A 13,800-nucleotide genomic window follows, 5' to 3' on the forward strand; every position below is an offset into this window, starting at 1 on the left:
CTGCTCCACGGGACGCTGGGGTGGGTCTGACACTTCAGTCTGGGCCAGAGACATGCTGGAGAGCTTTGGGTTTTGGGAAAGAGAGATTCCCCCAGCCCCCCTCGTTTCCCTTTGCTGGATATCAACGTGATGGCGAAAGAGGCCATGACCACCAGGCAGCAACATGCCTTCAGTGGGATGCACTACACTTTGGGAGGACTCAAAATACCCTAAAAGCTTTGGAGTTTTAGAGGGGGAAGAAGACAATTCTTAAAAAAACCCAAAACACACCACACAAGCTAAGAGAGAGCATTAACCAAAGCGTATTTATAAGGAAAAGCCTTTTCCCCACAGTGGCAAGGTGGAACAAGATGCCCCAGCCAGCCTGGTGATGGGGTTTCTATATCCTCCACCCTGCAGAGCTGAGCTGGCAGCAGCGAGACACGCAAGAGGGGGAAAAGTAGCTGCACAGGATGACAGGCAATATTGTGGGCTCTCCTGCCACCCATGGTCACCCTAGAAAGCCTCCGTCCACTTGGAGGTGTCCATGAAGATGGAGGAGGAGCTGTGGAAGAGCCAGAGGCAGGGCAGGGAGCCCTCCCGTGTCCAGAGGTCCTTGGTGCAGTCATACACCTCCATCTCCACCCGGTAGTCCCCGTCCATGCCTTTCCAGTGGCCACCGGTGACAAAAAGCCGGTCGCCCAGTGGCACCATCCCGCCGTTCTCATGGAGTGTGTGCAGGAGCTGCACCTGCACAAGGGGCAGGGTGGGATGTGTGGGGACCCCCTGCTCCCACTGTGGAGGACATCAAGCCACTGAGTGTGTCCCCTTGCCCCATCCTCTCTGCAAGGTCTGAGGGCCCCTGCAGACACATCTTGCTTTTAGCAGCATCCACATGTTGTGCTTGTATGGGAGAAAGGTTGGGGATGCTGCAGGGAGCAGAGGGTCTCAAGAACAGAAGGGACAGGTAGGATTCTGCTGAACTGCACAGACAGGAGCCCCGCACACCATGTAGGAGGGTGATGCTAGGAAAAGGGGGTCCTGTGGGCTTCTGCAGCGTGAACACTTTTTAAAATCAGCAACTTGGTGCAAAGGCTGTGCTCCTAGTGTGGGTGTGACAGGGCAGGAGGGAAGGAAGGACTGGGGCATCTTGAGCTCCGCAGGGGTTAATAGAGCCAAGGGCTGAGCAGGCAGGAGGGACAAGGGGTGCTGGCACCTGGGATAAGAGGTGTGGAGGGTATGTTTGTGGGGTGCTGGTGGGGAAGGAAGAGCTGCCCTACCTCCCTGGGAGGGCAATTGCACCCTGCCCCCACAGCCCACTACCTTCTGCCAGATGTTGGCCTCTGGGTTGTACATGTAGACCTTCTTGGTGTTGTCCCCAATGAGGTAGATGAGCCCGCGCAGCGTGGCACAGCGTGGGGCTGAGAGGTACTTGGGGATGAAGGGGGATGTGATAACACTCCACAAATCTGCAAGGAGCAGCCATCAGCAGTGTGTCCCACCCTTGGCCCTCGATGCAGCTGCCAGTGACCGAAAAAAGCATTGCCGAGCGCATGGCTATTTAAGGGTGAGTTTGAAAGGGAAGGGACAGAGCAGCCAGGCAGGGTGGCACCCACGGTCCCCATTTCAGACAAGGGTTATGCATAAAAAAAGTGTGGGGGTGTTACTATTTGTAGTGGTGGTGTGGGATGGGGGAGACCACCACAGACTGCACGGAGCCTGCCTGAGGAGGTGGCATTGTCATAGGAGTTTAATTTCTCCCTAAGGTGGGCTGCCTCCCCCACTTCTCTGCCCCAGAGATCCAGCTCCACTGCAGCTCAGGTCTGGGCTGGGCTGGAGGTCTGCAACTCAGGTCCATGCTGCCAGCAGCCGTGCTCCTTGGCTGGACCCAGCCCCATGCTACAGCCATCACTAGACCCCATTAACACCTGATCCCATCCTGCAGGACCGTGCCTGGCAGCACAGAACGTCACCTGCCTGGGGGTCCCCCTCAGTCCTGCTCCCCAGGAAGGCATCGGTAGGGCATGGCAATGGGGCCAACTCTCACCTTGGACAGGGTTGTAGCACTGCAGGGTGAGCGCGTTGTACTTGATGGCACAGGAGCCCACCAGGTAGAGCTTGCCCAAGCAGCTGGCAGCTGCAAAATTGCTCACATACTTCAGGGCTGGGCTGATGGCACACCAGCTCTTGTTGTAGGGGTCATAGCGCTCCACCTCCACCACATCCACTGTCGTCCCTGCAGGGTGGCAGGATACTGCAGCCTCCTTGTTGCTTTGGGGCACCCATGGACCCCTGCCCCGGCAGCACCTGTGGGGTCTTCGCAGCCTTACCCCCAATGACGTAGATCTCACCATTGAGGACTGCACTGGTGTGGTTTGTCCGGGCTTTCAGCATGGAAGCGATGGGCTTCCAGGCACCATCCATCCGGCAGAAGCACCAGGCCTGAGTTGTTGACCATGTGTCATTCTGGGACCCTCGGGAGCCACCTGGTGAGGGATGGGTCAGGCGGGCCACCCACTCAGAACACAGTCGTCTCTGGGCACCCCTTGCCAGCAGCTATATCCACCCAAGAGGGGAGCAAGGAGAGGGCTGGTCTTGGAGAGGTGGGTAGCCCCCACTCCCATGCCAGCATGCTGTGCTCACATCTTTGCCCCCCATCCTCCTTGGGGACCCCCACTCCACCCCAGCAACCCTGGCACCTACCTGTGACGTATACATCATTGTTCAGAGCCACCAGGGAAAAGCCCCATTTGTTGTAATCAGGGAAGTCAGGCAGAACCATCCATTGCCCTGAAAGCCAGTGGAGCCAAATGATGACCCGCCCCCAGCCAGCAAATGACACCTTTCAGCCAGCCCTATTTTGCTCTTCTCTTCCCCCCTCCCCTCCCCCCCTCCCCCCCTAGTACACCTGACACCAGATCGTTTGGCAACAGGTGGCTTTGGGGTAGATGGAGGGTTAATTAACATGCAGGGAGGGGGTAGTGTGTGCCGTGGGGACTTACTGCTTTTGGGGTTGTAGAAGGCAAAGTTCCTGGGGGCAGCCGACACCTCCAGCCCCCTGTCCTCATCCCCACCCTCCTCCAGCACACGGCCGCCGACCACCACCAACACCTCCTCCAGCTTCTGCGGTGGAGTTGGAGGGTTCTTTTGGGCACTGGCATCACTCTGCCCCTGATGAAGAGGCCGGGACAAGGCCATTAGGCTCTGAGCTGAGCCTTCCCCCCCAGCTTGGGGGGTGGGATTTAGGGCAGGGGAGTACCCACTGTGGTGCGGGATTGGGCAACGAGGGCCTTGCTGGCATCTGAGTCACGGATGAGGGGCTCAGTGGCAAGCAGGTTCTGCAGGTACTGGTCGGGCAGTGAGACAAGGTGGGCCAGCTCCAGCAGCTCAGGCAGAAACTGGGCTCGGGGCCCTGGGTCATGGCGTACCCAGCGCAGCACAGCTTCAGCCAAGCTCTGCTCCTCCTGCACCTGCAGCTGGTCATTGGAGAGATACGTGGCCAATCTCTCCTTGGAGAGCTGGAGGAACTCCTCCTGCAGAGAGACGGCTTCAAAGTTCTCCTGCAAGAAAGACCAGGCCTTGGAGGAGACCTCAGGGCAGCCGTGGCTCTCACCAAACTCGCAGATACCTAGGCAGTTGGTGGCGTCCATCTGCTGCCGGAGGTAGCGGCTGCAGACCTTCTGGATAGTGGGGAAGTGGAGCTGGCTGGAGGTCCGCATCAGCCCCTCCACATTGCCCTGGTTGATGGTGACCTTCCCCGTGTAGGTGAAGTCAAGCAGCATCTCCAGTGCACTGGGGTCCACCTCCTTCAGCTCCACACGCGCTGCAATGCTCTCAGCAAAGTCACCAGAGAACATGGCATGGAAGTAGTGGCTGCAGAGGGCCAGGATGCCACGATGGCAGGGGAACTCTCGCCCACCCACCACCAGTGTCACATCCGCCAGTTTAGGGTTGGCACGTAGCCGCTGCAGCCCCTCCAGGATGCCCTGGGCATGTGAAGGCAGGCAGAAGTCAAAGTCATCCACGTTCCTCACCATGGTGCTGGGGATGGCCGTAGGGCCTTGCTGGCGGAGCGTGAAGAGGGTGTCCCTGCCAGGAAAAGGCAATGGCACCTCCCTCTCTCCCCCCTCCCGGCACAACCCCGCATTCCCAGCGCCCGAGTTACAAGCCCGGGCAGGGGCAGGAGAAGTGCTCCCCGGAGTGCCCCACTCCCGCTTCCACCGATGGCCGTGATTGCTCCTCCCCGTGCTCCGAGCTGCCCTGCCAGGGCTGCCACCGGTTCTTCCACAGTGGGGATGTTTTGGGGGCTGGGTTGAGCCCCACTCTGGCTCCCTCCCCTCCCGCTCTCACCTGCGTTCTGCAGCTCTCCGGCCAGCCTGCCAGGCAGGGAAGTGGCCGCGCCCCGGGCACTGGGGAGGGACCCCGCGCGACGCGGGATACAGCCGGGACGGGGCGGGGAACACACTATTTTTAGGCGGCACCCGGCCACCGCTCCCCGCTCTTAAAGGCACCGTAGGGGCCCATCGCTGTCGCCCCGCGGCTTTGCTGCTTTTCGGAAAGCAACCCTCCGCGGCCAGCCAGGCATCGCAAGCTTGGGGGAAAAGGCTCACCCAGCATCACCTCCCCTCTACACCACACCCCTCCCCCCATCCCAACCCCATCGGTCGCCAGGGGTGCCCGCGATGTCCCTCCTCCACCCGGCTGTGGCTGCCGATGCCAACTGTTAAACATAGCACGTTATCTCATTCCTCGGCGTCCACAAATAAACGGCGGCAGCCGCCTCGCCGCGGGGAGCGGGCGCCAAGACAACGATCTCGGCGGGGCAGGTGGGGTGGCGGGTCGGCGTGCCGAGACAGTCCCCTCCGCCCAAAAGCTTTCTCCAACGCCCCGGCAAGCCTCACTCTGCTTGGACAGAACCGAAAAGGTGTTTATTCCAGCCTGCAGCTTCACGCAGCCCTCTGCCCTCCCCACCAGCGGGCATCACTCCTCCAGGCTGAAGATCTCGGCTTCTTTCTCCTTCCAAAAGGCGAAGCTGCGGTCGATGTAGCGGCAGATCTCCTCCCCCTCTTCCCCGGGCTCCGCCGGCCGTCGGCCCGAGCTCTGCGGGGATCCGAAAAACCTCGCCTTGATGTCGTCGAAGCCGTCCTGCCAGCCCCGCCGGCCGGCGGCAATCTCGTCGGTGACGGCGCGGTGGAAGGTGCGCACCGCCCGCCAGCCGTGCCGGCCCAGCTGCTCGAAGACCTCGAAGCAGAGGAGGTGGCGGCCGCGGCGCTCCTCGGCGGGCAGCTCCTGCTCCAGGATGCGGAAATATCCCAGCATGAAGAGCTCCAGCGACAGGCTCTCGTAGTCGGCCGGTCCGCCCCCGGGCCCCGCCACGAATTGCTCCGGGGAGAGCGGCGTGTGACCGGCGCAAGGGGCCGGCGGGGGCGGGGGGCGGCGGGAGGCGGCGTCCCGCCAGCCGCCCAGAAGCCGCTGGATCGCCGCCATCTGCCGCGCCAGGCGGGCCGCTCCCCCCGCCCCGGTCCCCGCTGCCTCCCTGAGATCCCCCACGGCCGGCGGGGACGGCCCGTAGGCGGAGCGTCTCCAGTGGCTCAGGAAGAGCATCACGATCCTCTCCTTCCTCAAGCTGCCCCACTCCGGCCCCGGCCCCGGGGAGCCGCCGCCGTCGGAAAACGCTTCCTCGCAGCTGATGCCCGAATCGCTGGCGGCCTCCGCACGGCTCTCCGCGGGTGCCTTCCCCCCCGCCGACCCCCAGGCAGACTCGAAGGCGCCGCGGAGGCTGCGAACGCAGACCCCGCACTGACGGATCTCCCGCTGTACCAGGCTGCCCGCCGGCTCCAACGGCTGCCGGCGGGCGGGGGAAGCGGCGGCGGCGGGGGGGGAGGCGACCCGCGCCCCCTCGGCGTTCGCCAGCAGCGCGGCCAGGCTGCTGACGGCGCCGGCCAGGCGACCGCACCAGAGGGGCAGGGGCTGCCCGGGGGCAGGCGGGGGGCTGCGCACAGTGATGCTGAGCAGCGGGGCGGGCAGGAGGTCGCGCAGCTCCCGCGCCAGACGCCGCAGCTCGCCCTGGTACGCCTCGCCCCGCCGCCGCAGCCTCAGGCTCTCCACCGCCCGCTCCAGCTGCTGCAGGTCCGCTTCCGTCAGCAGCTCCCCGAAGGGGCCCAGCACGGCCTGGCGGGAGGGCGAGAAGCGCCAGGAGCCCGCGTCCTGCGGAGAGGGGCCGTCAGCGTCCCCCCGGGCCGCCGGCGTGCGCCCGCCGCCCCGGGCCGCCCCGTACCTGGCCGTCCACCGCCTCCTCATCCGCCAGCCGGGCCCGCAGCCGCCGCACCATCACTTGCCGCTTCCACTCGGGGATGAGGCGGCCCCGCTCGTCGTGCGTGGGCACCAGGGCGTCCGCGTCTGCCTCCGCGGGTTCCAGCCCGGGGAGGTCCGCCGGCTCGGCTGGCTCACCCTGCACGGGCAGAGTCACGAGGGGCTCGGGAGGGGGCGGCAGCCGAGCGGGCGAGCCGGGGGCCGTGGGCGGAAACAGCGACCTACCGGGTGGGTGAAGAAGGGCGCCGGGATCCTGGCCCGCTGCGAGGGCTTGCTGAGCTTGAGCTCTGCCGGCACCGACCTGCCGGGCTCCATCCCGGCCGGCGCGGGCCTCCTCCTGGAGGAGGGCAGGCAAGGGGAGATGGGACCCCAACACCCCCAGGGCCCCCGACGCGTGACCGGGTGAGGGGTGCCCCTCGAGGATTCCCAGTATGTCACCTCGGTCCTTGCGGGGAACTCTTCCCGGGAAAGACCCACACGGGGGCGTTTCCTTCAGAAGACGGATGGAGCTGCGGGGCCCCCGCTGCCCCCGCCCTCCTGGGGGTCACCGCGACGGCCCTGCAGCCGAGGACCGAGCCCGCGGCTGCCCCATTGCCGCCAGCTCTCCTCCGGGCGCCCCATGCCCCCGGCCCACCCGCCCCGCTCCCCGGGGGGGCAGTGGGCTGGCTTCCCTCAGGGGACAGGGGCGACCGCAGCCCCAGCGGGGGCCTTACCTGCCACAGAGGGCTGAGCCAGCCGCCGGGACAGCAGGCACCCGGGACCGCCCCGTCGAGTGGAGGGGGTCGGGTCCTGCCCTGCCCTGCCCAGGCAGCACCCAAAGGTGGGTGCAGCTGCACCCACAAAGTCCCCGTGCAAGGAACAATACGTGCTAGGGGGGGGCAGGGCGGCTGGAGGGGTCGGCCAGCCCTGGAGCAGGCAGGGGCCACAGCTGCAGCGCTGGGGCAGGGCAGAGAGCACACTGAGCATCACATTAATATTTGACAGGGGCATCGAGTGGCAACGCTGGGGCTCAGTGGGTGGCACCGGCGCTGGTCCTGGAAACAGCAGCTCTGTAGCTTGGCTCCAAGCCTTGTCCCTTGCCTCACGCCAACAGACAATGGCCAAAACTGGTCATGGCATCTGTTCCCACACATGGCCAGGCCAGATTCTGGGGACAGAGGGAGGATTTTGCACTGGCTGGCACAGAGGGCAGGTACCAGCAGTGAGCGATCTTCAGCTGAGGGACCTGTCGCACTGCTGCCCAGACATCTGTTACCGATATTCAGCCACGTTTGTGTTCTTTCACTCCATTGCCATCCATTATATATGGCCAGGATGGATCAGTGGGGCTCAGTTACACATGAGAAATTCAATCAAGGGGCTGGAATAAAATCAAGAAGCAGCAGATCAAAGACTGTAAACACCGATCCCCTGGTGAGAATCCATTACAGGTTCAGCCTCTTAATCCCTCTCCAGCACTGGTGCAGGCTGATGCCTGGCTCTCATGGGTGGATGATCTGATGCTACCCTGCAATACAGCCACAGTGCCAGAGCCAGTTATGCGGTGCCAGTGGCAACGCAGTGCTCTGCAATATTGATTGGGATGTAGTATGAAACACAGGAGCATGGCCCGGTGCTGGAGGTACCACGTGTCTCAGGTTAAGCAGACAGATGTTGCAAGCTGTGGCATGAGCCATGCATGAACCCATTCCTGTCTTGCTGCCAGCATGGCAAGCAAGGGCCAGAGCTTTGTCAGCTGTTGGGGCAAGGGGGGATTTTGCCAAAAGCCCTGCAAGAGCTGGATCTTCCTTTAGGTACCAGAAAGCCACTCACAAATGTCCTGCCTCCTGCTCCCCTGGAGTGCTGGGGAAGGATGGACAGGTCTACCTTGATGCCTGGCCGTGGCCTGGGACTGCCTACGAGAGGATGCAGCTTAGAGGGAGCCTTTGGGAAGTACCAAAGAGCCACCTCCCGCTTGCCAGTGTTTTCCGATCCAAATTTCTGTGAGCTCTCCATATTTGCATCCATCTCCAGGGCCCGGAAGGTACTGAGAGGCCATGGTTGCCCTGAGCAGTCTGACACCATGCTCAGCTACCCTTCTTGGGGCAGATGTAGCCCTCAGGACTCTCAACACCAACATTTGGGTCCCCTTCCTGGGAAACAAGGTCTGCCAAGGTGGCAGGCAAGGGTGGGAAGTGGCTGAGCACCAATGCTGGGAGATCCCCAGCCACCAGGTGTGTGGGAGGAGATGGTGTGGAGCAGCAGCAAGGAGCTGGCACCCCTGGGGGCACAGTGCCACTGCACAGCTGCTGGGGCCACCCCGCTGCGGGGAAGGGCCACGGGTTTCCCTGAAGAAGAGACTCCCAAAATGTGAGGCACATCCCAGCTGGGGCTGCTTCTCCCGCAGGCAGCTACCCTTGGGCAGGCGGCTGTGCCAGGGCTGCCTCCCCCAGCCCGGAGAGCCTCCCGGCGGGACCACAACCCTCCGCAGCACGGGGGTGTGGGGGCCAGGAGAGGAGAGGAGGGTCTCCCTGAAACCTCCCTCTCAGCTGCTTTTGTCGCCCTGGCCTTCAGGAGAGCAGGCACTGGCCCCTTCGGAGATCTGCTGGCAAGAGTCCCAGGGCACTCCCCCTTCCCCTTCCCGGGATGCATCCCATCTCTGCAGGGATGAGCAAAGTGTCAGAGAAGAAGCCAGTAGTGGCCCCTCTCACCCAATTCCCACATTTGTCCCCCTCTAACAGTCCTTGACGCTTTTCCCGGCCTCTCGCCCAGCTCCCAGGGCCATCTCCTTCCCTCTCCCCCAGTTCCCAGGGCCGGACCCCTCTCACTCCCCCAGTTGTGCAGTGATGAGCAAGCAGACACGGAAGAAACCAGGCACAGACCCTCTCAGGATCCCCTGTGTTTCTATTTCAGCGGGGCCATGGGGTGCCCGGCCGCCTCGCTCGGTAGCAGGGCAAGGGGAGGTGTTGCGCGTCATCCCCCACGCCCAGCTCTTCCTCCAATAACCTGTGCACCCATTGCAGCTCTTCCATGATCTCCCGCAACTGGCGGAGAGGGCTGCGGTCTCTGTCCTGCTGGCCGGACAGTATGTGGACACGCTGGCGGGGCATGGGGGCTCTGCGCTCCCCAGGGCCGTCGGGGAGTCTCTGGCGTTGGGCACCGCTGGGGCCCTGCTGCTGCTGCCGCTGCTGCTGCTGCCGCCTCCGCTGCTGCTGCCGCCTCCGCCTCTGCTGCCGCCCCGGCTCTACTTCAGGATGGAGGTGGCCGTGATGATGGCAGGCCACCCCATCGTGTTCCTCCTGTCCCTGCAGGCAGTGGATGGCCATGATGTGCCCCCGGCAGAGCGGGCAGGTGGCAGTGACGCTGGTGTCAGCCCAGCGCTGGATGCAATCATGGCAGAATGCATGCCAGCACGGGTCCACGGCAGCGGGGCCTTTGAAGGGACCCAAGCAGATGGGGCAGGCGTCCTCCTGCAGGGAGATCCTGGTGGCTCCTGGCACTGCCAGCTCATGCCTGGATGCCTCCATTGCTGCTGCTGGCAGTTGGTGTCCCGTCAGCTGCTGGCGACACTTGCTGTCTCACTTGCCACTGGCCGAACTTGTTGGATGCCACTGGTGAGACTCGAAGGCTCAGGTGCCACCGGCAGGACTCAAAGTCTCGGGTGCTGCTGGTGGGACTCGAAGGCTCAGGTTCCTCCGGCAGGACTCGCTGGCTCCTGGGCTGCTGGCAGCTCTCAACGTCTGGCGTGCTGTGGCAGAACTCGATGGCTCGGGTGCTGCCCACAGGACTCGACGTCCCATCTGACGCTGGCAGCACACAACGCTGGCTGGCACGTGTTGCTTCCCAGCGCAAGTGATGTCATGGGGTGATTGTGACATCACAGTGTTCTGAGGGGTGCCTGTGCGGATGCACCCAGGCGCTCGCCCAGCCTCAGAGACAGGCCCTGCGGTGCAAAGCCCCCCCGGCAGCGTTGCTTCACACCTCCGTGCCTGCTCAGGCCCCTTTCAGGCATCCCTGCTGCTGTTGGTTCTTGCGCCAGCATCAGACGCTTGCGGAGCGGTTGGGGCTTGCAGGGCCCTCCGGGGGTCACCTGGTGCCAGCCCCTGCTGAAGGAGGGCCACCCTGAGCCGGATGGACGCTGGGCACCACTGGGAAGGGCCAGGCTCCATCTTTGCACCCTCCCTTCAGACAGTGACCTATATGGAGACGGTGCCCCGAGCCTTCTCTTCTGCAGGCTGAAGAGTCCCATGTCTCCCTGCCTGTCCTCACTGGAGAAATGCTCCGGTCCCTTCCCCACCTTGGTGGCTCTTCACTGGGCTCTCTCCAGTCAGTATCTGTTTCTCATGCCCTGGGGAGCCCGGTGCTGGATACGGGGCTCTGGGGGTGGCTTCACCAGTGCTGGGCAGAAGGGAAGGATCTACTCCCTATGCCTGCGGGCACTGCTCCTCCTCATGCAGCCCAGCACGCCAGTGGCCACCTTTGCTGGCTCCACTTCAACATAGTGCCCACCAGGGCCTTTTCTGCAGAGCTGCCTTCTAGCCGGGTACCACAGCATGTCCTCCTGCCTGGGGCTCTTCCTCCCCACGGGCAGGACTTTGCATGTCCCTTGATTGAACTTCAGGAAATTTCCATTGGCCCATTTCTGCAGCTTGTCGAGGTCCCTCTGGGTGGCAGCGTGATCCTCTGGTGTCTCAGGTACTCCTCCCAGTGTTGAGTCACCAGCAGACTTGCTAAGGGTGCAGGGTGCCCCATCATCCAGATCACTAGTGATGAGGAAGAATATCAGACCCAGCGCTGGCCCCCGGGGTACACCACTCATGACTGGCCTCCGTCTGTGCATCACGCCACTGGTAACATCCTCTATTCGCAGACCTAGAGCATCAGCATTCAAAAACCACTTCTTCACAGATCAGAGACTATTTGTAAAGTTCCACCTCCCACAAGCCTCCTGCTGTCTCCAAAACCATGAGAAGTTTCTGTTCTATCGTTTACTGGCCCCAGTTCACATTTTCATCTCGAAATACAGGAGCTATGGAATATAACACTGGATTTGAATTGTTTGCCGCCTCCTCTTTTCTTAAAAATACCATTGTAGCACTACATGCTGAAACCACCTCTCTGAATCATTTTGGGCTCCCTGCCTGAAACACTGAGGACGCCACCACAAAGCTCAGAGAAGCTCCGGGAGCTGCCAGACCAGACATTCCCAAAACGATGACAGTTCATATCCCTTCGCCGAGATGGATCTTGGGCCCCTAAGGAAGTCATAAGTGCAAATGAGACTCCTTGTGCCCTCACACAAGAGTTTCAGCACAATGTTTGGCATCAGAAAGCTTGGTGAGAAAGAAATATCACAGCCCAGGCCTTCCCTAGAGCCAGAAAACCACCACAGAAAGCCTTTGGAGACAATCGAAGGAGAGACACAGCCAGAACTGTCTCTCCCACCTCTGCTATGGGCCAGAGGCAGTGCTAGACCTTTGCCTCCCTCACCGATGAGGGCCTTGATGACAGATTTCACAAAGGTCAAAGCAGCACCATGACTCCTGTGCTAGAAAAAAAGAGCTGCCAAGGTCAATCCCACTGTTGGCCGTTTCTCTTCTGTCCGTTGGCTCACAGTTGTCACCCAAACTCTTGTGACGTTCTGCACTGAAGCTAGGCAAGGGCTGGCCCTGACCTCCAGGACTGCCCCAAGTCCTCTCAAGTCAGCTGGATGGCACCATCAGAACTGGGTCCTGCGACAGTTCTCCCAGTCCCACAGCAAGATGTAGGTGCTCCCTCCAAATATTTGAGCCGAGTTTCATTAGGCAGGAGCTGCAGTTCTCAGGGTATGTCCCTGCCATGCAAATCCGTTCCTGACCCTGCTGCTTCTTGCGGCGTTACTCAGGTGGCAGAGAAGGGTCCAGGAGGCTGGACCTACAACTCAACGCCTACTAATGAACAGGCACCAAAAAGCCCCTCTGTAACCACTGCCGGAGCAGAGGGACACACAGATCACTCTGCAATCACGCCCAAGGACACAGCCATAAAAATAAAAGCTTTTTATTGATATACCATTACAGAAACATCTGAGTAACATTCTCAACAGGACGGGAAGCTCTGCGCCCTGGGGGCAAGCGCAGGCAGTGCACTCCAGGGTCTGCCCTGCTCAAAGACAAAAGAAGTTTGCCCGAGAAAGTTTTTGGAGACAAATGTAAAATAGACACGGGGAAAGAGCTGGAGAGGTTTATGTATTGTCTATCGAATTATGTTCTCTTCAATGCCCTTACATTTTACAATAAAAAGTTTCATTACCTCTTTTACCCTTAAGACAATGTTGCTAGTGTTTTTATAAGGAAAAAAGTGTATGCCTAGTCTCTCCTGAGTGATTTTTTTTCTTTTTTTTTTCTTCTCTTTATCTAGACTAGTTGAATTGAATACATTCACTCTTAAGAACTTCATCCACCGAGATATGAAGCCAGACAACTTCTTTATGGGCCGTGGGAAGAATTCCCTTATTGATTCCATTCCTATAATAAACTGTGCAGTCTATGTTAGATAGACTGGCTGCAGTAGCCAATTTTTTTCGCAAGGCAACAGCTCCATCCAGACTAAGGGCAGCGCATGCGCAGAATCGGCTTGACGCCTAGGGGCGGGGCTCCCGGCTATGTACGCGTATGGGCTGCGCATACGGCCCCGGAAGGTGGGTTCATTGCCGGCCCGTGCGGCGCGCCGGAGCGGCTGTGGCGGTCTGGGGCCTTCGCCGGGAGCTTGGAAGACTTTCGGCGGCTGCTGGGTGAGCGGTCGGGCTGGGGGCGGCCGGGGGCCGGTGGGTGAGCCCGGGCGTGGCCGTCGGGCAGCGGCCGACTGGGGGGGACGTGGCGGGCCGGCGCTCGGCCGCGACAGGGAGCGTCTGGTGCCCGCGGCGGGCGGGCTGCGGCGGGCGGCCCGGCCCGGGACCGGCGGGGCTGCCGGCGGTTCTCGTCTCCTCGGCAGCGACGGTGGTCAGCGGGCTGCTCACGGTGCTGCTTTTTTTTTTCTCGGAGCTGCGTCGCTGCCTCAGCGAGGAGGCGAGGAGCGGTGGCCGGGCCCTGGAGGGGGGTCGGCCCGCGGCGCCCCGCCGCCCCCCCGCCGCCTCCGGGCAGCCGCTGCAGCCGCCGCAGCCGCCGCAGCTCTGCGCGGGGCTTTGTCTTTCCCCCAGCCGCTGGCCGGGGCCGTGGCAGCGGGCTGGGGCTGCCGGCCCCCGCGGCCCTCAGAGGCTGCCTTGGGGCCTGCGGTAACGCTGTCGCGGGGGGTGGCTCAGGAGCCTCTTCCCGTCCCTGCGAGCGGGCAAGGGAAGGAAAAGACAGCCGGCGGTGGAATCCCCACCTCTCGCCCCCGACTGCTGATTTCTCTAAAAACTATTGCAAAAGGCAAGTGTTTAACTACCGGGGAGGGTTGGGAGGCAGCAGCTCAGGTGTCTCGCTGATCCTGTGTCGTGACAGTCAGCTCCTGGGCCGGAGCAGCCGAGGGGAAGAGGCCTTTGGGTTTGCTTCCCAGTGAAATGGGGCTCTT

At 62.0% G+C, this 13,800-nt stretch overlaps 2 protein-coding genes across 4 annotated transcripts; both read right to left on the reverse strand.

Annotated features, from left to right (window-relative positions):
* Nucleotides 1-279: 279 nt before the first annotated feature.
* KLHL30 (kelch like family member 30) lies at nucleotides 280-4,493 on the reverse strand. Of its 3 annotated transcripts, none has more exons than XM_056359139.1 (7): nucleotides 3,243-4,493; nucleotides 2,982-3,150; nucleotides 2,683-2,769; nucleotides 2,310-2,465; nucleotides 2,027-2,215; nucleotides 1,303-1,448; nucleotides 280-729 (listed from the first exon to the last, which is right to left on the reverse strand). In XM_056359139.1, the coding sequence occupies exons 1-7, from the start codon at nucleotides 4,014-4,016 to the stop codon at nucleotides 496-498; spliced, it is 1,755 nt and encodes a 584-aa protein (XP_056215114.1). In that variant the 5' UTR covers nucleotides 4,017-4,493; the 3' UTR covers nucleotides 280-495. The 3 variants fall into 3 exon arrangements, with proteins under 3 accessions (XP_056215114.1, XP_056215113.1, XP_056215115.1); XM_056359138.1 differs by having other exon boundaries at nucleotides 587-1,448; nucleotides 3,243-4,068; nucleotides 4,330-4,493; XM_056359140.1 differs by lacking the exon at nucleotides 280-729 and having other exon boundaries at nucleotides 1,310-1,499.
* Nucleotides 4,494-4,880: 387 nt separating this feature from the next.
* Nucleotides 4,881-11,110, reverse strand: ESPNL (espin like). The gene is made up of 4 exons (XM_056358889.1): nucleotides 10,818-11,110; nucleotides 9,853-10,045; nucleotides 6,257-6,628; nucleotides 4,881-6,186 (listed from the first exon to the last, which is right to left on the reverse strand). Exons 1-4 carry the CDS (start codon nucleotides 11,108-11,110, stop codon nucleotides 4,960-4,962), a joined length of 2,085 nt encoding a protein of 694 aa, XP_056214864.1. The 3' UTR covers nucleotides 4,881-4,959.
* Nucleotides 11,111-13,800: the final 2,690 nt, after the last annotated feature.

The sequence above is a fragment of the Falco biarmicus genome, chromosome 13 (genome assembly GCF_023638135.1).
Source record: "Falco biarmicus isolate bFalBia1 chromosome 13, bFalBia1.pri, whole genome shotgun sequence".
Classification (NCBI taxonomy): Eukaryota; Metazoa; Chordata; class Aves; order Falconiformes; family Falconidae; genus Falco; species Falco biarmicus.